Genomic DNA, 27,847 nt, shown 5'->3' with positions numbered 1-27,847 from the left:
GGACTAAGAGAAAATACTATTCCTTTGATATCTGCAACTGTGTGTTCATAATTAAAACTGTGATGATAAGAGCTGCTCACCGTGGTCTTGTCAGCGAGGCCCCAACCCCAGAATCCCGCCTCTCCCGACTGGTCCCTGTTGAATCAGTGTCATTTAAGGAGACGCCGTCTCTCTCCCCTTCGCTGGGAGTGGTCCGGCCCTCCCCTTCCTCCTCCCCCCCTTCCGCCGTCATCTCGCCCTCTGGCAGAACACTGCGGCTCCAGTGGTCCACTATCTGCTGCAAACCGCTCACATGCTGTATGATGTCATCCAGGTGAGGGAACAGATTGTCTTCTTTCTCCAGGTCCAGCAGGTCCCCGGTGCTGGCGTACAGGTGTGAGCCCGGCACGTTGTCGTACACGCTCACCCTGCTGCCCCGCGGCGCACCGGGACAGGGAGGCTTGGACAGAGGTTGATCAGACCACGGCTCACCCAGGCCGTTGTTGTTGGGTGGAAACGAGTGGGCTTGAGTCTGATTGCCATTGTTACTATCACCAGGGGACGGCACCAGGCTCTCTATGGACAGAGCTTTTGGAAAGGTGCCTGGTTTGTGGTCTTTCGGGATGTGAATGAGGAGGTTGTCATACGAGTGAAACTGGTTCCTGCCAAACTGGCTCTGCCCGTCAGTCCTCTTACCCTGTGACGGCAGCTCCATGTCCTCCAGATACATGCTGCTTCTCTTGCTGGCAGTGCGCGGTTTCATAGGCCCCGCCTCCATCTTATCGGGTACCACGACCTCACCGCTGGGACTCACACTCTCTGTGAACTGGTCTTTACAATCACCGGCAATGGTGAGAGCGGACGTGTCGCCATCCGTCTGGTGGTTCTGTTTAGGGCTGAGTTCTAACTGGTTGATTGGCGTACACTGCAGCACCTGTAGTGCCTGAGGCTCCTCCCCCTGTAACACGGGCTCACTGATGACCAACGGCGGCCTGCGACTTGAACTCTTCCGCCTTGTCGACGGCCCCCAAGTGCGCATGACTTCCATACGACGTAGAAAGTCTTTGGCTTTGCTCCGCCCTCCCTGCCCCTGGCGGCTGCTTTTGATTGGCAGGGAGTTGTAGTGCGGAAGATCCCGGGGCGGTTGATAGGAAGCAGACAGGGATGCCATGGATATGGAGTCGGGCATGGCCGAGGTGGAGTCCTCGCTGTGTAGCGAGGAGATTTCCGCGTTCTCCTGCTCGCTGAGGTCGGTCAGCACGCTCTCGCTGCTCACTGTGCTGCGTAGCCCCTCCCCCTGACCCGTCGGGCTGCTCTCGCAGGTGCTGTCCAACAGGAAGTCCTGCAGACGAGACCAGCGTCGGCTGCTCCACTCAAACGTCCACCGCTTGCTGATGGCCAGCGGGTCATCTTCATCAGAGTCATCGCCCTGTGGAGGAATCAAGAATCAACATTTTCTATTTTCCATTGATTTCCATCCGTACTTTGGTGCTTTGATTTATTACTTTCTCTTAATCCAGGTTTCCCCAAACTTCTTCAAAGGTGGGATTATGTCAAGAATGGCAAGCAGAGGGCAAAAATGTCAATCAAGAAAATTGTGTTACACGTGGAAACATATACATCTGGCAAATCCTGATTTAGTCAATTTAAGACTATATAATCAACCCTGCACCAGGACTGTGAAATAAGCACATGAACTTACTTTCTTCCTGGGGTGGCTGACGTCCAGCTTCATAGAAGCACACTTGTTCAACGTATTTAGGCGCCTGCAACACAGAAACAAAGCCACGTCAACATGCTGGAGCTGTTCGGTTGAATATATAGTACACTATTCTGTCTGTCTCCTCAGTGTTTGTTAAAACACCGCTCACATTCACTCTCTTATCACACTTTCTCTTTCCTGTCTAATTCACTCTCACACGAGCTCTCTTCATTTCCCCCCAGCTTTCATCTTTTCTGATACCGTCTATCACATTTTCTCCAAAAACTACTTTTCTCCTCCCATCCTGTATTACTCCCCCTTTGCTTCCCTGACATTGCTCTCACCCTCAAGGATTTGTAGGCTTCATCCTCCCTCCCACTCTTGCCTCCCTCCTCCCTTCATCTTTCACCCATTGCCTCCTCCTTTCACTTGCATACTCTGGCGTGCTGGGGGCAGTGTCTCTCTGCTCACATCTCAAGGGATGGGAGCAGCAGCTGCATAGGAGAGCTGATGGGATCTTTACACACATGTTTGAGGGTTTGCCACCTCTCTCATTTGCCCAACAGCATACATCTTGTCGCTACGTATAAACCACAAAAGCACCAAGCTATAATATCAACTGCCTTTCTTGCTACAAGTAAAACATTCAAGTTGGAAAGTACACAGTATTGTCTCTAAACCCTGTATTTCTTGCGCAGTATTCTTACAAATTTAGACTTCTATGCTACACACACTATATATAACAGAAAGGGAAATAAGTACAAATGTCTACAATTCTTGAAAACATGAACAAGTGAGACGTCATTTTCTGTGTTTTTTTCCACCAGCTCCTGGGACAAATCTAAAGGGAGTCTGATGTGTTTTCAGATCTGTCAGGACTCACGAACGCTTTAATTACCACACGCTGCTCTGGCATAGACGTTGGGGAGATGGAGATGAATGAGAGGGAAAAAAATAAAAAGGTTAGGGAGGGGTGTAAGCAGGAGAAATTTCAGTGAGAAGATTTTTTTAAGATCGTGGAGATGATAGATGTGTGCAGAGATACTGACAACACACATCTGGTGGAATACACTGACTTTTCTCCCCCTTACTCCCTCCTCGTCCCCCTCCCCGTTGCCCCCCCTGAGGGTCTCCGCTCTTTGAGTGGGGAGATCATAGTGCGGCGGTGGGGTGGGGAGGTGACAGGATCAAAGGCTGGGCGTCTGAGTGTCAGACAGGGATGGGGAGTTCATTAAGGTTCAGGGTCAGACAACTAGTGATTAGTGGTTAGCACCAAACCACGGGGATGAGTCGGAGAACAAAAAAAAAACAAAAAAACAGTTTCAGTGACTCAAATTGATAGAGAATGAGGCCTGTGTGTGTGGATGAGTGTTTAAATGTAAAATTATGTAAGAAAAGTGTTGTATTTTGTCATAAAATTAACATAATATGTCATCAGAGTAGCTAGCTAGATAGCTAGCTAGACATCTATCTTAGTTAGCTAGATAGATAGATAGACAGACAGATAGATAGATAGATAGATAGATAGATAGACAGACAGACAGACAGATAGATAGACAGATAGGTACTACTCTTAGGTATCAGGGAAGCAAGACTTAAAAGTTATATAGACAATAAGTAAGATAAGATAGATAAACTAGATAAGATTTATAAGCTAGCTAGCTAGCTAGCCTTACCGGCATAAGGGCTCCACCAGATCCCGGTCCAAGAAGTCATGGTCCCTTTTCACTGAAGAAATGTCAATTGGAAACTGGGAATCTGTAGAGGATTTAGAGAAGAAGACGAAACAAAGACAATGAGAGGCTGCGTTTCATTGGTAAATCACTGACAGGAGATAAAAGCTGGACAACGCAACCCATGCTACGCTGCAGTGAACACCTGTCATTGGCGTCTGCAGTTTACAGAACACACAAACAAACAAATCCAAAAATAACTTGTTGGATTCCACACAATGAGTGCCAACACCAAAAATGACTCAAGCCTTTTATTTTGGCGATCCTCTGTGTATGTAGTGGCAGAGTGGAGTTACAACATGCAGACGGAAGCCGCCACAGAGTCGCAGAGGCCGGCATCCATAACCCGACATTACTGGAGCTCATGGCACTTTCTCGGAGCAGTGGGGTGTGTGTGTGTGTGTGTGTGTGTGTGTGTATCTACTTAAGGGGAACTGCTGGATTTTAAGAGCTACTTTGGAGATTACTGGGGCCATTTCCTGTTTGTGCTTCAGTGGCATGATGGTCATCACATGAATGAATGAATGCCAGCAGTTTTGTCCAGAAAGACGGAGAGAAGGAAGACAAGAGTCTGAGTAAGAAGAAAGAAAAGCTCAGAACATGCAAGCTTTGGCTGACAGTAAAGTGGTGGGCGAGGTGAAAGCAGTAGAGGAAGAAAGGTGGAAGAAAGAACTGAGAGAGAGAGAGAGAGAGAAAGAGAAGCTGCGAGAGTCCCAGCAGTGATAACAAGGCCTTTCTCATGACCCCTCCCTTTGGACAGGAACTGAAGACTGGAAATAGAACGCAGCGGCCGAGACGGCAGGGTTACAAAGATGGAGGGATGACAGAGAGGGAAAAGAGAAAGAGTGAGGATGGAAAAAAAACAAGACAGTGAGAGAGCAACAATGAAAGGCAGGAATGAGAGGAGCTGCCTCTTTGTTTGAAACAAGGCAGCAAGGAGTAAATTCTGGACATTGGACATGTGCGTGCGTGTGTGTGTGTGTTACCTTCATAAAGCTGGGCATACTGTGGAAATCCCGCCGCTCTAAGCCAATCACAAGCCTCCTTAGCCTCAATCTCTGTAAAGCAAAAAAATAAATAAAGCAGTTAATACATGAACACACACAAAGAGTAGACACTATGAACAAAGAGCATGAAACCCTAAATTAAGAGTGAAGGTCAAAAAACCCAAACATAACGCTGTATTTGTCTGTTATCCCCAATGTATCCTTTTTAGAATTTGGGGAAATGGGACAATAACGTCTCCGAGAACTGAATTTCCTCTGGAAATTCGGTGGAATGATGAGTTTTAATGAAAACCTGGAAATAAGCCAGACATTGTCTGTCAAAGAAAAAACGACACAGAGGAACCAGCCGTCAGCTTTCAGCTGTTAATGCAAATATAAATTTAACAGGCCTCGAACACGGCACCACGCCCCCATTAGATGCCGCCGCCGCCAGCATCTTGACATGTTTTACAGGCATTTGTTTTACGACTTTTTTCCACTTGCATATGAATGTATGTACGTGTCGTATATAAGTTGTGTTTACTGAGGACACAGCGCTGATTATGCCGCTCTGCAGAGCTGCCGTTTGAATGATGCCACAGAAATTGCCATTTCTTTCATTATCCGTGAATAATCTTCACCAAAAAATAGTGAAAATATGTTGATCCGTGATCCCCAAACTTCAAAATGTCAGCTTTATCAACAGCCTGTTGTCCACAAATCAAATATATTCATTGTAATATCATAGAGGAGCAACCTAAAGCTAAAATAACACAACCATAAACCTCTATTATTTGACTTTAGTCACTGTGCATGAGTGAGTGAGTTATTAAAAAACCCTAGAAACTCAAACTAAAAACAAAACATTTATACGTCATAAATAATAAAAGCTATTATTGGGATAAAGAATAAGAGAAAATATCAACTTGCACACAAAGTTATTAGGTATTGACACAATAAAAGCCAGAAGTACAAACAGCAACACAATTCCTGCCTCACTCTTCAGTCACTACTCCACTCGTTCACTTTCACTGCTCTCATTCATTGGTTTAAAAAGGTGCTGGCAGTGAATGGGAGCGACACCGCAGAAACACAGGGGACAAAGTTCAGCATGGCAATAAAAAAAAAAGCCTCCATTTTCACCATCAGAGATGAGAACGGTAACAGGAAACGATGCTGTGTCACCGCAGTCCGGCAATTACATCCCTCCACCAACATTCCCGGCATAGCTGCTCTGGTCTAAAAATCACACGAGAAGCAAGACGCAAAAGCTTTTCGGCGACCGAAATAACATTTTGTTTTCTCGGAGGGGCCGAAAATAGGCGAAGAATTTCACGAGGAAACGCACGGAGAGAAGAGAAAACTTACTTGGAGCCCTCATGGTGCAGACGAGGACACGCCGCCGTGTCTCTCTCCTTTACTCAGACTGAAGTTTCCTCTGCATCCCAGCCACACATCCATTCTCTACAACCCAGCTCTCCATCAGGAGTGGACTCACTGCTCTGCTTTCTTTCCTCACTGCCTCTCAGATCCTTGTGTTTACAACTGTGCCTCCCTTCACCAGCCTGCCCCATGCAGGGTTTCTCTTCCCTCTAATTTTCCTCCACAGCCTCCTCTTGTGCACTTTCTGCCCCGTTTGGATCAACATACAATATCTCTCTATGTTTACAGCTCTCTCTGTGTTACAGCTTCTCCTTGTTTTACCAATTCCTTTAAGCTTTTCCTTGACAATTAATTAAAATGTCATCCTGACTTTACTTTTTTATCTTTTCTCTCTCACACACTGTTCATTCATTCACTTGCTTTCTTTGCTTTCTTCCTCTCTGAGCCAACATCACTCCACATCCTCTTTGTAACCAGATGTGCTGCTGCCCGGTCTCATCCATGACGGAAATGCTTCATCTCAGCTGGCGATTTGCATGGCGACTGGTGTGCGGTCACTTCACACGAATCCAACCAGGAGACTCTGTCCCTGTCCTCCGTCCACTGTGCATTTACTGCACAATAATGTTGTCCGATCACACACACACACACAGGATCCAGATGTTGCCCCCCCCGTGAGTCAGAGAAATGCAAAAAAGGGATGAGACAGGCAGACAGCTGGGGTGGGAAGGGCAGCTGAGAAGGACAGAGCCTGTGAGAAAACCACAGGGAGGAAGCCCAAACCTCATCACATCACATTTCTTTCTAAAACAGTACAACGTCGACGACCCAAACTATTCCAGATTTATTCCGTCACAGATTGGAATCAGAATTCTGAAATGTCAAAAAACTACTACTTTAAGAACCACAAAAGATTACATTAGGATACATTAATGAATAATAACGATTATTTTTGTGAGCCACAGAGTTTGGGAGTCTTTAAAAACTAGTTGGGTTTGGCCTTTTCGCTGTATTTGTTGCTGAATTTTTGATTAAGACAACAAAAACACCAGAGGATCATGTGGCTTTCAAATATATTTTGTTAAACGCTGTAAATCCTCTTACAGATTCCTTCTTCTCAGCTAAATTACAGACTCTTACTTCTGCAGCCACTGTGCTGCAAACAGTTGTACACACTGGTAATACCACCTGATACATAATATACTGTAAATCCATACTGAACCTCACTATACCCTAATTTACTGTCCTGGATTACGTTACAGTATAAGAAAGCACACAGTTGTGTGTACTTCACTGTTGTTTGTGCGCGCGTGACATGGCACTGCGTCTTCATGTTTGTGCCAAAGCGACAAAGCCTCCGTCACTGTGGGAACAAAGCGCCACTATTCGTCTGTGCAGAATTTAATCAAGAGATTAATTAGTACACAAACACTATTATTAGGGGACCACAACACACACACACACAGAGACTAATCTGTGCTGCCGACTGGGCTTTTGCTTTTCGGGTCTCTTCTGTGGCGCTGCAGTCACGCTGTGTAGGATATAATATGACAACAGGCAGCGAGCAACTGGAACAACAGCAGGGAAGGTGCACACAGATGGTATGTGCATCACTGTGTGTGGATGTGGACGTCCATGTGTGGAATAAAGGGGCTGTAAGGCTAACTCCTTACATAACGGGATGTTACATCGTACACGTCATAACAAACAGCCCAATATCCTTTCTTTTCCATGACCATGTCTTTCATTTAACCAGCTTTAATCACCCACAGCAACCTTGATTCCTCAGAATTTTGTCGGTGTAAATTCTGGCTCTCAAGGACCCTAAAGTGCCTCGGATGACATCACTTCCTGCTCTGGATTTCCCATGTGTCCAGAGCGGCATGTGAGCTAAGAACAGCAACAGGAAGTCCTCGGACCGAACAAAGCTGGCGTAATTGTGGCGAGGCCCACTAATGAATAATGACAGTGTTTACCAAGAGGACAGAAATGAGGGATTATTAAGTTAATTTCACGTCATTATGTCGTGTTTGAAGGGCAGTTATTTGAACTGAGTCCTTTCAGTCAGAATGTGTAAGGCATGGAGAGTCACAGACACACGGGAAGTCTGGAAAGCAGCCATATTCCCACATACGCTCAAGTACTCAGTCCTTCATGCTTAAAGGTCACAAAGAAAAAAAAAAAAAAAGGTTGTTTAGAAGTCAGAGGAAGTGATGTGAGAGACAGAGGGAGGATGTTAAAGAGGAAGATGCATGTGCTGTCTCGTGTAGTTCATCCACAATTATGTTTTTCCCTCGAGCAAAGACTCGGAGAGTTTAAGTGTCTGGGATTTTGACGACAGTCAATTTACTGTGATAATAAAGTGGGATATGACTGGATTAGGCTGCCTGTGATGTTTTGTTATGCTGCCTTTTCCCCAGCAGAGGATGTTAAAGTGACGCATGACAGTGACACATTTACATTTCTGTTTAATTCTAACATGGGTATGGTTAAATTAAGGTGTTTTTTTATGTAGTTTTCCATTATGTGAAAGGAAAACCTGTTCATTCTAGATTAAGCTGTCAGAGAGGCTACGCTGAAACCAACACTAACGTGGTTGTTTCCCTGATTCCATACACACTGATTATGTTTACAATACAGCAGGTACTATGTGATGATCACATAATGTCACTGGCAGTTTAAAAAAAATGCACACAGACATTTAATTGGATGTAATAGTTGTTTTCCTATTTCCAACACTGGGAAAATTTACAAGTCAAAAATCTCTGCTGTAAACGGCTTTCTTGTTTTAACTATTTGCAGCTGAGAGCAGCTACTAACGGGAGAATAATGTTGATCAACAGGGTTTTTTTCACTGTTTTGAGTCCTGAACGTGACACATTTGGCCCATTTTCCACCAAATGTTCCCGGAGCTTTAATTTCCCAGGAGCTTTAATGTCCAGTAACGTTCCCAAATTTCCTCCAGCAAATTGGGAACTTGCTTTCAGCAAAGTTGGTCCACATCCAAAGGAAGAGTACAGCAGATAGACAGACAGATGCGGCCTGATTAAAAGACTGGGAAAAAAAAAAGCTGAAGCCACTGTTATTTAGACAAGCTTCTCAGTTGTGTGATGGCTTGGTTTTATGGTATGTTTGTGTTATGTTGGGAAATGTGTTATTTTAATTTGCTTTTGTCTTCTATCAAACTAACGATCTCGCTTACTTGCTTGCTTCCTTGGTTCCTAATTAAGACTTTTTGGGTTCCTAACTTTCCTGTCCTAAACACATTTGGAAACAGATCATGTGGGAACCTTTTTTTATTAAAACTTGAATAGGTTTATGTCTCCTTCACCTCCTTGGGGGCAAATATTATGACCTTTATGTGTATTAACTTGCAGCACCATTCATTAGCCAGTTGTATAACTGTGTTATTTTTGGCCTTTTGCCACAATTTTTTAAAATGTTTTAAAAGTTAATCATGTTGAATATTTATTATCAACCATCTGCAGAAATAGACCTCACATGCATCTATTAAATTTAATTAAATTAAATTAAAGTAAACAGTGAAGGACGACGTGTTCAGGGGCTGAGAAGCACAATTCAACAGTATTGTAACGGGAACTGTATTTGTTAATTCTTTAACACCTTTTCTGGTTTAAACACTGATTTTGTAGGGACCAGTAGTCTTCATGAAGACCAAAACCTGGTCCCAATGAGGCATTTGAATTGTGGTTAGTTTAACGTTAGGGTGAAGCATTTGGTTAAAGTTAGGGACAACACTTAGTTTAGGTTGTCCAAATGTGTCCTTAGAAGAAGAACTGTGCAAAAGCTGGGTGTGTTTGTGTGTGCATAAAATAACAGTAGGAGAAGATGAGGAGGAGAGTTTGAGTGAAAGTGAAATAAGTGAAACAATCACACAGCACAGGCATAAACTTGCTCCTCTATTCACATTCCACACCTGCTGTAACTGTCTTGTCTCCTTCACTGTGAAATTTGTACGAGGGAGCGCATGCCTGCCACAAGACTTTACACGTTTCTGTTCCTTCACCAGAGTCATCAGGGTTATTTGGGGAAAGAAAACAACAATATAATACAATACACTTTCTTCTATTACAGTAACCCAAAACATGTCATCCACTAAAAGGAAGAGAAGAGATTCAGTAGGTAATATTATAAGCTAAAATCCTCTGCTGTGACAGTTTCATGAACACTACAATGTTCTGTTTACTCGCCGGGAAACACGCATCATGTGACAGGAAGTCGAGGAAGTTACGAGGTTTATTTTTTTGACGAGGTTTCCTAGGAGACATAGACAAAAACAATAATACCACAACTCCTGCAGGGCTTGTTGTGATTTCTTTCACATTTCTGAAAGACATTTTCCTCCATATTATGTCCAACAGAGAAAAGAAGAAAGTGGGAGTCCTGGCAACTTCATGTGTGTGAGCTCTTGCCAATAAAGTGTTGAAACAGAAGATAGACACAGTATTTTTATTTATCATATTGATTTATAGTGGTAAAGAAAAAAATACTAGGAAATGCTCGGTGAGAAAGTCAGAGACGGAGATGGTAAATAAGCCTTCCTTCTTTTATCTGAAAGCAAATGTCTATCAAAACTTACATTGTTTAAAATTGGTAAAGTTGTAAAGTTTGTAAGGCAATGGTTGGCAAAGTAGGTAGGTAGGTTAGAAGATAGGAGGGTAGGTAGGTAGGTAAGAAGTTAGGAGGGTAGGTAGGTAAGAAGATAGGAGGGTAGGTGGATGGATGGATGGATGGATAGATGATAGATAGATGGATATAGAAGAGACTAATCAAGTCAAATTCTGGTCCTAAATAAAAAACTATTATTACTATACAATAATAAACAGCCACTTTTCAATATAAATAGAATAATTTGCATTTCTACCTTGTGCCAGCCGCCGCAGCAGCAGCTGGCGAGCAATGATGCGCGAGAGGCGCAGGGCAGAGCGCCGCCGAGGGCTGTCACCCAGCCTCAGGTAGTGGTCCTGCCCGTCGGGGGTCATGGCCTCCAGGCAGGTGCCCTCATTGGTGCTGTCACCGTCACTCTCACTGCTGCCCTTGGCACTTTGATCCACACTGTCCACAAAGACATCAGCACCACTGTCCACACTATCCTCCTCAGCACGGTCAGCGACGCTTGCACTCGTGGGGTATTTCATTTTGCCATAAACCACAGCACCGATAACGTCTTTATCTTTGCCTGCTCCTACTGTGTTTGCATCGTCCACGCTGTCCAGCCTGGAATTTACTGCCCCTTCAGTCCCTGCAGCACTTGCTGCGTCCACACGGTCCATGACGCTCACACCGATGCCCACAACCTCCCTAACATTGCGATACAATCGTTGCTAATGCACAAGCCTTCCTCCCTCGTGCCCTGATAAGTTTGTTTGTGAACACTCCTTGTGAATTCCTGCCTCTAACATGCCCTCACTGGAAGCTGAGTCAGCTCCACACCCGGCTGCCTCCTCCCCTCTGCTCATCAGGCTTCATCGCACCACCTGGCGCAGATGACAGACCTTATTCTTCCCACTCACTCGCACGCTTGCTTCCTTCCTTCCTTCCCCAAAGTTCCCCCCCCCCCCTTGTGGTCACATGACCTGCAGCCAATGGCGGGAGAGTTTAGGGAACAGCGCCCAACTTCCTGACCACTTGGTTCATGCCTCGGGCGTGTGTTCGTGTATCTGAGAGCGAGGGAGTGTGGGAAAGACGAGAGAGGACGGTCGTGGAAAATGTGAAAAGGGAAAGGGCCGAACAATAGAGAGCGAGTGGGAGTGGGAGAGGAATGTACGTTTGACCATCGCTATTGTTGCTCACGCTGCGTGGGACAGTAACGCCATTGAGAAACGCTCTCTAAATTCATGCCGTCAAGTGTCACATGTTGACAATGTATCACAGCAGATACAACAGTCAAATTCCCTGCATGAAACAAAAACATCTGTCCTATGGCAGCTGCAGGGAGCAACGCTGAGTGAACGCTGCCATACAGTTACTGAGTCAGGAGATAAATCTATGGAATGCAGTAAGAGGAGGAGGAGGAGGCACGTTTATTCTTTGACCTAGTTTAGGAGAAGAGTGGATTTCAAGGAGTCAAGGATAGAGCAGGTCATTTTAATTCATCTTAGGGAGGAAAAGGGCAGTTTTGGGGGCTCACGTGAAAAGTTGGTCACAGCAAAGTCAGTCTGAGGTCAGTAGTGTCTCTCATATCACACACACACACACATACATACACAATCCTGATGTTACAGAGGAGAAGGATTCCACATTCAGTGTCTGTCATGCTCAGTCAAACTAAGTCAGAGATGTGAAATATTAAACCATTACATGATCTGATTTGAGGAGACTGCCCTCTTCAGGCAATCTCTGAAAGAGTGATCAGTTTAACTGACAGAAGAAAATAACGTTAAACACTAAACAAAGAGATAGTGACCTAAAAACAGCCACAAATATGTGATGATGTAAAACAAAAGATTCTCTTTACTGACGTCACTCAAGCCCAAGTGAAACAGTCGCAGATCTAATAATGGATTGTTAATTTATAACCATATTTGTTATATATTATAACACAAATGGAACCAATCTAAACTCCACAGTCAGAGTATTTCCAAACTTCTGAGTCACGAGAAAGTTTTATCCTTAGACTAAGACACAGCCAAGGGACACGTTACCTAAATGTGACTCGACAAAAACAAACATCTTCTAAAAAAGAATTGACTTGAATCCTATGCACATTTTTTCTTAAAGGCCCAGTGTGGAAGAATTGGTGACATCTAATGATGAGACTAGAGATTATAAGAAACAGAGCGCTCCTCTGCTCAGCCCTCACTTTCCCAAGTGCATCAGGGAACAACGGTGGCTTTCACATACCAGAGGGAGGTTGTAAAGCAATTATACTTTCATCCAGAAAATACTGGTAATAATAATAATAATATATTCAAGATATGCATGCCATGCATAAACCCACCTAAATGTCACACACTGGACCTTTAATCCTACACAAAAGGCTTGCCGCAGCCTCTTGTATAATCTGGAAATGTTGCTTAAAGCTTGAATCCCTGAATATAATTCATCAGATTTCATTTACAGTGATAACTGAGTATCTTTACAAAAACAGTGAAAGATATTCCCTCAGTAACACAATGACGTATTGGAAATAGGTGAAAAAAGTGGAATAAAATGACTGTATCAGACTAATATCGGTAGATACTTGAGTTTGTGATATTGGTATCAGTATCGGACAAAAAAAAGTGGAATAAAATGACTGTATTTGACTAATATCACTAAATACACGAGTTTGTGATATCGGTATCAAGTATCTGTGTGATTTTTGGTGTCTGATACCGATATCACAAACTAGTGATATTAGTCAAATACAGTCATTTTATTGCATTTCTGAACTATGACGCTGTTAAGCTGCCCACACATGACTCAGCTAAAATGCTTTTGCTGATTTACAGTCTGGGCATAGTGAAGCATGCGATATACAAGATTCTGGATTGTATTGTATTTTACATTTTGAATCTGTCCGATATCCGATCCAGTGATTTTGACGTGTATCTGACCGATACTGATACTGACCAATACCAATTCCCATCCCTAAATGCAAATACGATCAAATGGAGCCATAAATGCAATCATAAACCAAATCACTTCATGTTTAGGACACTGAACTGTCCATTTGGTCAGCACAGCATCCCCCCAAATGTAATTTATACTTTTTCTTCCATGATGATATATGTTCTGTTTGTGTATCAGCTGTGTTTCCACGTTAAACTTCATATCTTTAGCCTCATGAGCTCACGCCAGTAATTAAAACACTTCACATTCAACAGCAGAAATAAAAAAAACAAAAAAAACAAATGAACTATTACAGCTGACTAAACTCAACATGACCAGATGTGCACACTTTAAGGATCCACGCCATCTCCAAAAATGTGGCCCGCACACATGTGAACCCTGTGCCTTCTGAGCTGATGGGTTAAGCAGTCAGTGGGGTGATGGAGGGTGAGGGTAAGCGAGGAGCTGTGAGTTTAAGGGTTGTTTGGGGAAATCTGGCTATACAGAACAGGAGGAAGGAGTGAGGGGAAAAAGGGGGACGAGGATTAGCGAGGGCAGCAGGTGCCCTGTGGTAATTGTGCGTAAAAGCATCACCAAAGCAACAGTCATCACAAATTACAACAGTGGAAATAACTTGAAACAATTTCCTATACTCGGGCTCAATGGTGTACTGTGTGCGTTTGGAAAATGTCAGCGTCTTAATTTGCTTAAGTGGTGGGCATCTTGGTAATTATATTAAAGTGAGTAGACAGCTGCATCTCTCTCTCTGCATATCTTTCTCTCTTCTCGTCTCTTTCCCTCAAAATTCTCCTCCTCCTCCTCCTCCTCCTCCTCCTCCGGCTGCTGCTGCTGCTCTGACGCACTGGTAAGAGAGGGACGTCTAAAACATGCGCGTCCAGGCCAAAACAGAGCAAACTGACTCCTTCCGCACTTGCCGCACATTTAAAACATTTTTTTTAATCCAGTTCTAAATGAATGGAACCATTCTGAGGACAGGGACGCAGGAACTGTGTCGACTGCACATGCCTGCGCTGTTGTGAGCACTAAATTTGACAATGACCTTCCCAAAAATATCAGTGAGCGCGCGCAGCGCATGCCTCTGCGAGCACGAGCCAACACAGCAGTCTATAAAAGCAGGAGACGCTTTTTGTCTTTCATACGCTTCTAATTATAGTCATCAAACTTCTGCTTATGAGTAATTAAATACATGATGACCTCAAACAGGGACGCGTAAAATGAAAATACGCCAAACCTAGTTTTAAAGATGCCTATAAATAAGTCCATGATGTCATACGCGCTAATGTGACAGACTTGATTCACTAAAGTAAGTTTCAGTTTTCACGAGTTGGCTCTCTGACCTGACAGCCGTCGCTCCCGGACATTCCTCCACAGCAGATCCCAAGCTCGGGACGTGGAGTCCCGCAGCTGCTCGCTGATCGACCGCCGCAGCTGTAGCCTGGCAGACTTGCGCCGGGTTGTCATTGCGGCGCCTGGGGACGCATTTTCCGCACTGAAACCCAGCGGGTCCCGCCAGCCAATGCACGTTATTCCACCCCTCGGCGGTGCTCTTCGTTATATTCCAGTGTGGTGAGGAGGAGGAAAAGGAGGAGGAGGAGCGGGGTGTCCCGGCTCAGCTGCCGCAGTGGTCGTCACCGCTTCACCTGGTACGGAGCTCCTCGCGCGCTGCGTCACGTCCCTGCAGCAGCGCAGGCGGACGGAGAGCGACTGACGCGAGTTTTAGCCACCAAATCTGTACTGATCTCACTGGTACAGCCGGTGTTTTCTCCTTATAACCCTCTCATCTCTGTGTGTGTGTGTGTGTGTGTGTGAGTGAAGGTGCAGAATTGTTTGCATCACAACTTCTTCATTAGAGGAGGCTGGAACTCTGACAAGGAGAGCCAGATGTGAGAGGCGGTTTCCCCTCACTCCCCATGTGCAAGACTCTCTCTCTCTCTCTCACTTCCCCTCACACACACACACACACACATTCTCCATGACCCAAACCCACCCACTCACACAAACAAGGATCTCTTTCAATCCCCTGACACACACACACACACACACATACACGAAACTGAGCCTGTGTTGTAAAAGCTTTTCTTGGTGTCTCTGGTCACAAATCTGACCTTAAACTCAACAAAATTGTCTCAACAGAAATGTTGGGATGTCATCAGCAAATGACTTTGATAATATTCTTTATTTCGCCTAAGCCATTATGGGGCCCTATAAGCAGAATAGGATAAAATGGGGGGGCCACCCGCCGACCCCCTCAGAGTAGCCCGTGTTTGACTGTTATTGATACAAACGTAATACTATAAATAGCATAAATTATTGTTATTGGGCAGTAAAATCACAAAAGTGGCCTTGAATTAATTTTTCACTTTCATGTTCAAAGGGAAGCATTGTGTGCACGGGTGGCGATTCTGAACTTGAATTAAACCAGTTAGGAGTTAAAAATGTGCACTAAATGAGCAATCTTCAATAATATCTAAAGATATCTAAAGATAACTATAGATTCCGTTCTCCACACATTATTGGGGGTCCCATGGTGAACATGGGGGCCCCCAAGGCAACTGCTCAGTTTGCTTATACCTCCATTTCCAACTGACAAATGTTTTTAAATCTCATTAAAGAAGTAATGACATCACGCAAGAGGCGTTTCAAGAGACTCTAGGGGTATCAGAGACCTGGGGACCTTAACGGAACAAAAGAAAACTAAAAGTGGCTCTTAGTGGGTCTAAGGTTCCGCACCATTTCCTCACAATCGGAATAATGCGACTGCTGTTTTGAGTCAGCCTGAGAAGCGTGAAAGTGAAAGTGCACAAACACTGGTGTCATCCCAGGAATGCCAGACCGGCCCGGGACGCTCCTCAGCTGCCGTCTGCACGACACGACACCGTCAGGACGTCCTCCTGTTTGTTTGTGGTGTTGAGTTGCAGGTCAGCATGGATCCATGAGCAGATAACCTGATTCAACATTTCAGCCTGCTGAGGCGCGTCCGACATCCCGAGCAGTCAGCACAATCCTGGAGCTATCTGGACACCGAACACCACTTCACTAATGTGGTGCTTGATCATGGAAGGTAAGGAGGTAAAAAAAAAATCCCACCTTCACCCATGTGAATATGACGTCTGCTCAGTTTGACTGATTCGCTTATTAAACGTATAGCAAACAGTTTTTGAAGGGATGGGTTATTTAGAGGTAATGCTCCAACCTTTGCAGGCACAGCAAAGGCCTGGTGTCCAATAACGATGTGTGGCTGCTACTGTCAGTCAGAAAAACATGACAAACGATGAGAAAATAATAAATAAAGAAGGTATTAATGGAGTGATCAAGCATTTTCACAAGCATACAGACGACAGAAAAGTTTAAGTGACTCGGCATGATTGAAACACGTCTTTTAGAATTCATAAACAAATAATTGAAGCTAACCAGGAAGTAAAAATATACCGAGTAGCCACCAGGGGGTACATGGTTCCATTCCAGTTCTTCTTTATTAGAATATGATGTAAAGTCAATAGGTCTGCGAATTTCCACTCGCAAATCCAAGACTATGGTGTTTTTGGAGAGCAGGGAGCGATTCCTTAAGAGCTTCTGTGACTCCGTAGTGGCATCAGCCATCATTTTTGGGGGAGTAGCATCTCAGCTGCGGACAGGAAGAGGCTGGACAGACTGATTAAAAACTGTCCATGGACGCCGCCCCCCCTGACCCAGTGGAGGTGGTGGATGACCTCCCCCTGCAGGACACCATCACAGCAGTGGGCAGGGTACTTTAATATAATTATGTGGGAAATGCATGTGTATTATTTATCACCTTTATCTTTAGCGTCTTTGCTGCTGTGACAATGTAAATTTCCCCACTTCTGGATTAATGGAGGACTTTCTCATCTTATTTTATCACCAATAATTGCCAGTCTAATCTCCGGCTAATCTGCTCATCTCAAGCCTCCTAAACGGGACTTCAGATTCTTAAATCAATGACTCGTCATTTCTTCAAGTGTAACGGTTGATTTCAGGGTAACAACTGGCTGAAATCACTAGAAATGCAGTTATGCAGTTGTGCGGATCCTGCAGTTGGCAAGAATGTGGATCTGCGGTGCTCGAGACATGATGATGATTTGTGAGCAATGATGTCAACGTCCCCCCCCCTTAAAGGATAGAGTAGGTATTGAAAGCAGGTGTGCAGGCTCAGATCGTGAGTCCGAGACTTCATCGTTTTTGAAGAGAAGAACCAGAAGGCAGGAGGTAGAGAATCTCACAAGGAACCAACAGCGGGAGACGAGAGAATCCAGATACTATAAAGCATGTACTAAGGTGATTATTTTAAAGCTGCAAACGATGCCTCACCCTGCAGCAATACTGTACTAGAGAAAGATGTAAACTCATCTTGTTCTAATGGAAAATACCGACGATTTCCCTGGTGTCTCAGATGTTCATGGAACCGACAACAATTGGCCTCTCACGTTCTGCACACACGCCCGTCACATAAGAGACAAGTGACACTCGTGCCACAGAAACGTGCTACAGTGGCTGCTCTACAGTAAAGATGGACGGGACTTGTGGAAGAAAAGTGGCCCCAGGTCAGAAATCACTTTTGTGTGAAAACTACACAACCTTCCAAGTGCGCTGTGGCTTGACTTTGATCCGGGGGTCAGTTTTATTATTTCTCCTCTGCGATGTGGACAACTATGATCAGTGGAGGGGTGAGCCCGGAGGTCGACCTCCGCTACGAGCGTTGAGCGAGCGCAAACACCACGGGAACGCGGCCTCACAGCAGTGGCCCAATCAAAATACCAAGCTCACACATTCCAGGGCCTTAAACGGCCGATCAAAGCAGCGAGACGGACGTGGACGGACCCGCGATCCGATCTCTCAGAACAAACTCAAAGCACATCACGGGTGTCGGATCACAGATGTTTGGAGATGACAGAGGTGGAGGAGGAGATGGTTGAGTTCCTCATGCTTCAACCTGAGGTTTTCTGAGGTTAGTGTCGGACGAGGCGGAGTCAAAAAAGGCTGCACAAAAAACGCAATGTGACGGACACAGATTCTCTAAAGCCATGGTTGTCAAACTGTGGTACGTGTGCAACCCGTGGTACATGAACTTCCTAGAAATACTGTTCCGACTGTATTTACCAGGATATGTGATCTGAGAGGAGCAGTGTGTAGAAAATGGAACACATTATCACTCGCTCCATCTTAATCTAATTTTCTCTATTCCCGTGTGTGAAGAGATTAAATTATCTTATTGGGAATAAAAATCGGTCTCCTGTGAAAAGTCCTGTGAAAAAATCTAAACCGGACGAATGGGAAATGCTTCTTTAATTTTTCCTTTTAGCACATTATCGGAAATTGGCCAAAGAAATTATTATAATTATCGGTTTTTTCATTGTTCTGTTTTATTTTGAAAAACGGATTCTTCTAGAGCTCAATATTGGTATAAACTATGAAAGAACCATTAATCTAAAGCCCTTGCCCATATTTTTCATTATTTAAGGAGATTTAAAAACACATGCTCTATAACCCTGAAGTTGACGTATTCCAAAAACACAATGACAACAAAAACATGAACACAAACTAATTATAGAATACATTCAGTTCATTCTGACCACTTAATATTCTCCACTAAAAGACTCTCCTGCATCATTATGGCAACACTGTAAAAAGTCAACAGCTGCATGTGCTTGCAATGTCTGGATTTGGGAGTTAAGAAGACGAATCAATGATTTAGCAGATCACATGATAATCCTCTCTCCTCTCTCCCAGCATCCCTACTCTAATATCTGCTTAGCAACCGAGTATCCTCTCTTCCCCTATTCTCGTCCTCCTGCTCATTTTGTTTTTTACTCCTCTTCATCCCTGCCACTGTCTTCTATTTTCAGCAACACTCAGTCATTCAGGCCAAGCTGCTCGGGAGCTTGAATCACACACACACACACACACACACGCAACAACACACACTGTACAGTATGTCACCTCCACAGCAGCTCGCTTCAAATTTAAAAGCTGCTGTTTTTCAAAATTAAACAAATGAGCAAATCGAGGTGGAAACCCATCTTCCTATAAACTGTGAAAGGAAACCAGTGAACAGATGGTTTTGTGTGAACGTGACCTAAATTCCCAGCTCATACTATCTCTGTTTTTAGTGATCACACACACACACACACACACACACACTCACGCACACGCACTCACCCACAAAAACGTATGGATCGCATAGCAATTCCATATGTTTTTCACTTTCTCAAAAAAAAAGTGAGCAGGATTCAGATTACAACATCTGTTCCTGAGTTTACCCGACATCACACTCTTTAGATTCAACTTGAAAACAGAATATTTAACCAAAAAAAAAGAAAAGAAACATCATTAGGAACTTTGCGTGAGACAAATAAAGCTGTCCAACGTTGACATGTGACCCTTGACCTCAACACATCAGAGAGAGAAAAGTGACTGACAGGTGATTAAGCAGAAGAAAGACTCTACAAAAGGAAGGAGAGGACGCGTGGTGATGTTACGGAACAATGCAAACTAAAAGTTTTAACAAAGTTTGAACACGTTTTGATTTTTCCATCCAGTGGAAGATGGAGTGGGAAAAAAAGAAGTCACATTTTCCTGAGTTTGATCTGCAGACGGCACGGCCGAGTGCATATTTCTAGCACCTACATGCTTCCTGTGTGTCATCACGACACCGAAAACAGTGACATCACGGAGAGCAGAGATCATACCCGAGTGTTCACGTGGACCTGAGTCAACAATATGGATATTTCTGCACAAGCTGTCAAGGAATTGAGTTCCCGAAAGGAGGAAAGTGGGTCGGGGAGGAGCTAATTCGGGGTGTTTTTCCGTCCAGCACGACACTGACTCGCCCCAACGACAACAACCACCTTGTCCGGCCTGTGCGTAGATAAAGCATGTGTTGACATTGTCCGACCTCACCTTCAGCAGGAGATGGTTATCAGTGAGTGGGGCAGAGCACACAAAGCAAAAAAGGTCACAGCCAATAATAAGAGGGGGAGACGATGAAGATGGTGAAACAGAGGAAAGTGAGGCCAGACACAGCCTGAGGTAAAAAAGTATGGGACTGAACGAGAAAGCACGGAGCTCAGAGTGCAGAGGGCCACGGGGCCCAGACTGTGGTATGGCATTAGGAAGACCCGGAGCAGGACCGGGAGGGGGAAACAATAGCTAATGGACGAGGAGGAAACGCCACAGGTCACGAGAGTGCAGATCACGTGCTGATAGGAGCTCCTGCTGCCGAGCGTCTCATTTTAAAAAGGCACTTAATACACATATTGTGAGGGTTTTAAGTTGTTAAAATAAGCATTCGCGTAAGAAAAAAAAGACCAACTTCCTTTCTCAAGACTCTTCTTGGAGCTAGGGTTGCAGGACCACACACACACACACACACACACACACACACACACGCACTTCAGCTTGAAACAAACACAACACATACAAATAAACACAAAGTACGAGATTCTCACGTGAGAGCTGAGCCGAGAGGTATTTTTATGACAAATAAACCCCTAATACAATATACTAGATAACTGAATATTATTACAAACATCATGTCTGGATAATTAAAGGAACATTTAGGATGGATTACTGGGAGAAATTGAAAAACACTACTGATTATATTTTATTTAAAGTGTTTTTGTTGTTGTTATGGCTTTATATTATTATAATGTTATAGCAAGAGGTCATAATGAAGGTTATAATGAATCACGATGAAGAACTCATCTTTCAGCTCATTGTTTTGGTTCAGCTCTCATCAGCATTATTTCTTGCCACGGCAGAAAAAAAACCTTTCACCAACTATTATTAGCACATTCTAAATGTTTACTGCAAGCAAAACCTATTTAAGGGCTCATACTGTATGGTGACATATCATTAATTTGACAAATAACTTGAGTCAGAGATCTGGATTTACCAGTGGACCGAGAACCTGTTGATGTTTTTGCATTAAATTCATCAACAATCACTTAAGGACATGACTTAAGGGTTCAAGTGAAAAAGGACACCAGATAGACAATGAATTCATAATTAATGAGATTGAGAGAGACAGACGTGGCATCCTGCAGACGAGAATACAACAAACAGTTACAGTAAGACGAATCGAGGTGGAAAATAGGCATGGAATAAAAAAAAAATTGCAGTTTGAATGGACAAGGAAAGGAGACAAAAGAGCGCAGAAGAAGTTGAGAAGAAAATGAAACGGGTGAAGGGAAGAGAGGTGAGACTGGGATTAAAGCCAAAACGACTTCCAGACTTGTTAAAGCAGTGCTGCACGATATTTACCACACACACACACACACACACACTGAGTCACCGTCATTAAGTGATGGAGATTTATTGGCAGTTAATTGCTGAGCTGACTGCTTTTCTGTGTGAGGTTTGTGAAGCACAACAACACACAGTAGCAGCAGCAGCAGCAGTGAAGGTTCACACACACACACACACACACACACACACATGGAAACTGAATCCCTGCAGTCAAACTTTTCACTAACATGCATATCTGATGGACAATAGTTATGCTTTTTTTTAATCCTGGACTCTGCTGTGGATGGTTAAAAAAACAAGATGACCCCACCCCACCCCCCCCCCCCCCCCAGCAGTAACAGGTATTTCCCTGTGTATCTGGCTGAGAGCAGAGTGACCTATGTCAGCTATGCGAGCAGAGATACGTGCGTATCATATCTCGTGACTTTGCGGCCGAAACGCAGACCACACAGGCCGAACCGGCAGCGACTGATTAGACGGGATTTCTGTCAAACGCGCCAGAGTGTTTCCTCGTATCAGAGAGAGAAAAATACACAAAAGTGAGAGTGAGAAAACAAACCTGAGGCATGTACGCCAAAACAATGAACGTAATCTACACTGCTCCTCCCTGAGCACTGTCACGTTTGGGTTAAGTGTTCCCCACACACACACACACACACACACTCTCATCACACATCACCTCTGACCTCCCGGCAACCTCTGGGGCCTCATTACCTCCAGTGTACGACTCCTCCACAGACAGTAATGCGACCCTGTAGCTGACGGTGGTGCAACACTGGAGACACCCCAACTGTAACGTCTGTTACACACACACACACACACACACGCACACACGCACACACGCAGACGAAACATACAAAAAAAAACAATCCCGCAGCGCGGCGAATGTGACCCTGTCGCCAAAGACTCCATCTCCCCTGACTCCACTTAACTACACCGCCGATGCCTGTGCTTGTCAATCAAAGTGGACACAGACTGATGATAAGACGCACGGACAGAGGTCAGAGTCGGACTCATTAATCATCTTCTCTGGAAACTTAAGTCCAAGAGGGGGGGGAGGAAAAAAGAAGAAGAAGAGAAACAAGATACAAAACAAAACTGTATTAATCTTCATTTTAACATGACAGATATTGTCCATTGTTTTGGTTCTGGTGAAGTACCTGCACAACAGGGGGGTCCAAACTTTCTTTTAACGAGGGGCAGATTTGATAATATGAAGATTCCCGGGGGTCAATGGTCTCTTTAGATCTTTTTTTTTAACAGTAAAAGTTGCATACAAATGCACTGTTTCATAATAATTTTACTTTTATTCTAACAATTATCATTTTTAAATGGCAATTAAACCGAATATATATATAGATAGATATATACACAGTATATATCTATATATATACATTTGACTACTGCTGCTACTGAAATTTCATATATTTGAATGACAATAAAGTCTGTGAATCTGTCGGTCATGTGACACGTGACTGGGCCAAACTTCATAAATATTACATTATAAAACTGAAGCTGCGGGCAGTATAAAATCCGACAGGAGGGCCGCGATTGGCCCGCGGGCCATACTTTGGACACGCCTGCTGTACACAGTGTCAGAAAACAGTGGAGAGCAAAAAACCCCAAAAGCAAAACAAGCTATGGAAAACACTTCCACTCACGTCACGTCTTCTGAAACACGCTGGACAGAACGTACACAGCTGCCTTTCAGGTACCAAATTATTGTGCTGGTGAATATGCATATGTTGTAGAAAGGCTTGTGCGGTGTGTGTGTGTGTGTGTGTGTGCACGTGCAGAAATGACTTCTGGGTGGTTGGGGTTTTGACATACAGGCTCGGAATCCTGTGGGGGAGACATTCCCAGAAGTCCAGTTTTATCCCAAAGCGGGAATGCAAACAATCCAACAGAGAGGGATAGCAAATGAACACAATCCTCTGACCAACACACACACACACACATAATGTCACTTCAGGGTTATCATACCTGCTGATGCACTTGTGATCCTCCCAGCAGCCTGAAATGGAAAAAAAAAGAGAATAAGAATATAACAACAGCAATAAAATACAATATATAAACCCACCTCATGGACATAAACACACTCAAACGTTGCTATATCAACTCAATATTAGCCACAGTTACGGTGGGAAAATGACCCAAATTATGACAGGTTCATTGGAAGCAATAGGACGATATGTGATATTGATAAATTGGACAAATATTGGAGGCTCAAAGCTAATTGAATGGTTTTCTCTTGAGATTCTGTGACCCGGTTTGAAAAGAGGAGGAGAAGAAGGAGAAAATGGCATAAAAAAAGAAAATAGTACATAATAAATGACGGATAGACAACAAGACAAAGAGGATTAAAGGAGTAAAAGTAAACGTAATCAGCAAATTAAAGCTTGGACACGAATCATGTGGAGTACAATTATAAAAGTTCACAGAATCCTGCAGGAAATGGCATTACTTTCCTAACCCTGCGTATGTGCTGTATGAAACATAATCCTGGCGCAGATATGGTATCATGATTCATAAATGCTGAAAGGCGCCCCCCCCCCCCCCCCCCCACACACACACACACACACATCCTTACAGAAGCTGGGATTTACCAAATGAGTCACCTGAACTTAACAAATTAACCTCTTAAATTAACCAAACTAACAATCAGCTGTCATTTTAATTTTGCTTCACTGGTCTGAAACTGCAGGAAATTAGATTACTGGAGATTATGTGCAGTTTCAGTTCTGTTCTGGTTATTTTGTAACTACTGTAGCAGAGCATAGAGAGTCATTCTGAGTGCAAAAACCTGAAAATAAAGGTGATATCTTTGATATTAAGTCTGCAGATTAACTCCACAGTCTATCAGTGCTAGTTATGGGATTGATTTCATAGCTACACTACATCTTCATAATCACTGGACCAAGTCAGCATGTTGTTGAGTACAGAAATAATGAATTAAATACACAATAATCTCTAAAGAAAATTGAGCTAAATCAACATTGCATTGCTCTGTGTCTGTTTACACAGTCACATCATGGGGACTCATTAGATTTGAAGGTGAAGACATCGTCGTATATGGTTAGGATGAGGCTATGGTTAGGGTTAAGGTTAGTGTTAGGCCAGTAGTAGTTATGGTTAAGGTTAGAGTAAGTCTCCAGGCAAATGAATGTAAGTCAATGTAACGTCCTCTGTCCTCTGTGTGTTACAGTGTGGAGACAGCTGTCCTTTAGAAGTCATAGTAAGGCGAAGACACACAAACATTTCTGACACTTGTGACAAAAGTAATCCAGCATCGAGAGGTGGTTTCCACAGTTTTACTCCCATAACCACCAAAAATGTCAAATCTGAATGAGCGTGTAGTGTTTTTTTGATGAATAACAAATCAAAAACAGGTCAAAACTCCTTTTTTCTCCCCGTTTTGATATGAAGTGTTGACATTCGGGTAAAGCTGGAACATATTATAGTCTGATCAGAACTGAAATCACGTTTTTAAAACTCTTCACACGCTCAGTGAACGTGAAGTCGATGTGAACCAGTTGCTGCTATATTACATTCCTTTCTTCTTCCCTTGAATGTTAGGTTCAGTTTCGTTCAGTGACAAAATATGTGTGCCTTTATAGATCCAGTGTGATGTGTAAATGGTAAATTTAGGCATAATATTGGTCAAATTGCACTTTAAACTGTAAACAAACACTGTAAAAAAAGATTTGTAAAAGTACGTGGCCCCGAAACAAAAATGACAGACTTTTGAACCATGTTGCTGTGTGTGAGTTTTTGTGTGTCTGTGTGTCAGATGTTGTTGTGCGCCGCACTGCAGTGCTGACACAGACGGTGATGACCTTGCACCGACTGCACGGAGCAGAGCTGCCTCATCCTTTTACCTTCACCTTATTTACACAACAGTGGGAAACACACAGACTAGACTTTGGAAACCCAGGGAGAACGAGGGAGCGGGAGGAGGAGGAGGAAGAAGAGGAGGAGGACAGTAAACAGGGAGATAGAGAGGGAGGTATTTCAAGACACAGTCAAAAGGATTTCATATTCTACTCACAGTTATGGTAAATAAATAAATAAACAGCTCAGCCTGAGGCTTCAGATGTTTCAAATTGAGTTTGGTGGATATAAACAGCACAAACAACTTCAATAAATCAGACTGTATGTGGTTAAACTACAAAACCAGTCAGATTTGCGACGAGTGTTTCTCTCCCAAAACATCCGTCCATCATCCTGTCAACGGCATGTGAGGCAACACATGACGAACGACCTTATTTGTGTTCACAGTAGCTACAGAAGCCCCGACACAGACACCAGCAGACAAAGGCTGTCCGGCTCACCCTGACCCGCCGAGCGTGCAGATGAGTCGGGGACGAGAGGGACGAGCGAGTGAGCGGCCTGCTGCGCGTCAAAGGTCGCGAGCGCCGCCGGGTCAGTGGCTCGTGTTTGTCCGGAGCTCGGCTGGTTCCCTGATCCTGACTCGGGAGGACTCGGCTCGCTATCCTGCCCACGGCGGGAGCGACCTGTGCGAGTCCAACACAAAACAAGCTGAGGTTGAAGGTTCATTCTTGATGCTCGATGCTCCTCAGCAGGTAAAATGACCGGGATGACGTCTCCACAAGCAAGGGACACACAAGTCTGTGATATCGTAAAATTATGTTTGCTGCTTCTTAAACAACCTTTTCTGACTGGACTCACTCTTCTACACCAAAGTCCATAGAGGGAAAAGCACTTCAACAACTCCTTTGTGCTGTCATGTAAAAAAAAAATTGTTGGACTTTGGTGCAGGGAGTGAACCGGTGACAGTTTCAAAAAGCAGTATACTTGTTAAAATAACATCATGATGTCAGAATCTCTTATAACCACACACAAAAAAACCCCACAAACTATACTTTTTAAGAAATTGATTTTGCTTTGTATCATTATAAGTCCCTCTGATGCCATCACTCTCCTGTTTTTCTAGAGCTTTCTAGCGTCCTGTCGTCTTTTCTGCCCCATGTTCGTTACAGTTCTGTCTCAAAATAAATGTCTTTCATGTCAGTCTCTTACCCCAGCAGTGCCTGTCTTCATGCCACCTGTCTCCCTCTGTGTCTCTCTGGAGATGAAGAGCGGTTTGAGGTTTATGAGACACTACAGTTGGGGGAAAATCCCCTCTTATCTTAAACTGTCCTCGTCCCGTCTCCGCTCGATGACAACACTGGAAAGTCCATCTCAGCTTGACCCCCATGACTCAGTGTGTGTGTGTGTGTGTGTGTGTGTGTGTGAGAGAGAATGAAAGTGAAGGAGGAGGAGGAGTGTGGCATTATTTCTGTAAGCAGCATGTGTGTGTTTTTTCCCAAAAATGCATGCTTAGTGCGACACTTTTTTCCCTTCATCACAACATACAATGCTCGCTTGTGTAGAAAAAGTCCCCCTCCTGAGCTTGTGGAGCATTCCCATCATAGATGATTATATTATATTCATAATCGATTAATCAGTCGAGTATTTTCTCAATGAATCGAGTAATCGTTTGGTCCAGAAAATGTAGAAAAATATTGATCAGGACTTCAAAATGATTCAGTTCGAATGATTTCTTTGTCGTTTTGAGCAGAAACCTGGAAATATTTAACATTTAAGAAGCTAAAACAATCAGAATTCTTGTTTTAATAATGAAAGAAACCTCAAACTGATAAATCTATTATCAAAATAATAATAAGAATAAGAATAATCGATGATTTGAGTAATTGTTTCGTTTCTAATAGAGATGACATGATGCTGTTGCTAATTTAATTATGAATGATTTACAGTAACTGTTCATAAATGTCTCACCTTAACTGTATGTGTGTGTTTGTTTTGTGGTAACTGTTTTTTTTCCCCAATTCTAAATTCAATCTCTTCCAAATTAAAATAAGCATTTAGTCAAACTGGTTTTCCCATCATGGTTTGGTGAAGTAATGCTTAATTATTGTATTTGTCTGAAGCCGGACGACCTTTCCTGTTAGCGAGAAAAGAATATTATGTATATTACTGTTCTGTGCTGAGGTCATTTAATCTGAAATACCCTCTAAATATTTGACAGTTTTGGGGAGAGTTGTTCTCTCTCTCTGCTCCTCTCGTCCTCCTCTGCTGAACATTTGTATTGATTTTTCTTTTTATTGATTACAGCTTTTGCAAAAAACAAAACACATCCATGCCTGCTGAAAATAAAGTTTACTTTAGTGTTGAATAAACTAAATATGTCTGTTTTTCCATATTCT

General features: G+C 43.5%; 1 protein-coding gene across 6 annotated transcripts in view; it reads right to left on the bottom strand.

The window, feature by feature from the left end:
• The window catches only part of stard13a (StAR-related lipid transfer (START) domain containing 13a), a 43,270-nt gene that overhangs the window by 5,857 nt on the left and 9,566 nt on the right, over nt 1-27,847 (bottom strand). For 2 of the 6 annotated variants that reach the window (XM_058626740.1, XM_058626741.1), the window contains exons 7-12: nt 25,952-26,134; nt 23,604-23,634; nt 4,401-4,472; nt 3,358-3,439; nt 1,682-1,745; nt 81-1,408 (exon numbers count right to left, since the gene is read on the bottom strand). In XM_058626740.1, the coding sequence (XP_058482723.1) occupies nt 81-1,408; nt 1,682-1,745; nt 3,358-3,439; nt 4,401-4,472; nt 23,604-23,634; nt 25,952-26,134 (1,760 nt within the window). Of the gene's footprint in view, nt 1-80; nt 1,409-1,681; nt 1,746-3,357; nt 3,440-4,400; nt 4,473-5,768; nt 6,394-10,668; nt 11,312-14,695; nt 15,280-23,603; nt 23,635-25,951; nt 26,135-27,847 lie in introns of those variants that run through there. The other 4 variants (XM_058626742.1, XM_058626744.1, XM_058626743.1 and 1 more) reach the window with 4 other exon arrangements.

The sequence above is a fragment of the Solea solea genome, chromosome 4 (assembly GCF_958295425.1).
Source record: "Solea solea chromosome 4, fSolSol10.1, whole genome shotgun sequence".
NCBI lineage: Eukaryota > Metazoa > Chordata > Actinopteri > Pleuronectiformes > Soleidae > Solea > Solea solea.
This window is presented reverse-complemented; position numbering and strand designations above follow the sequence as displayed.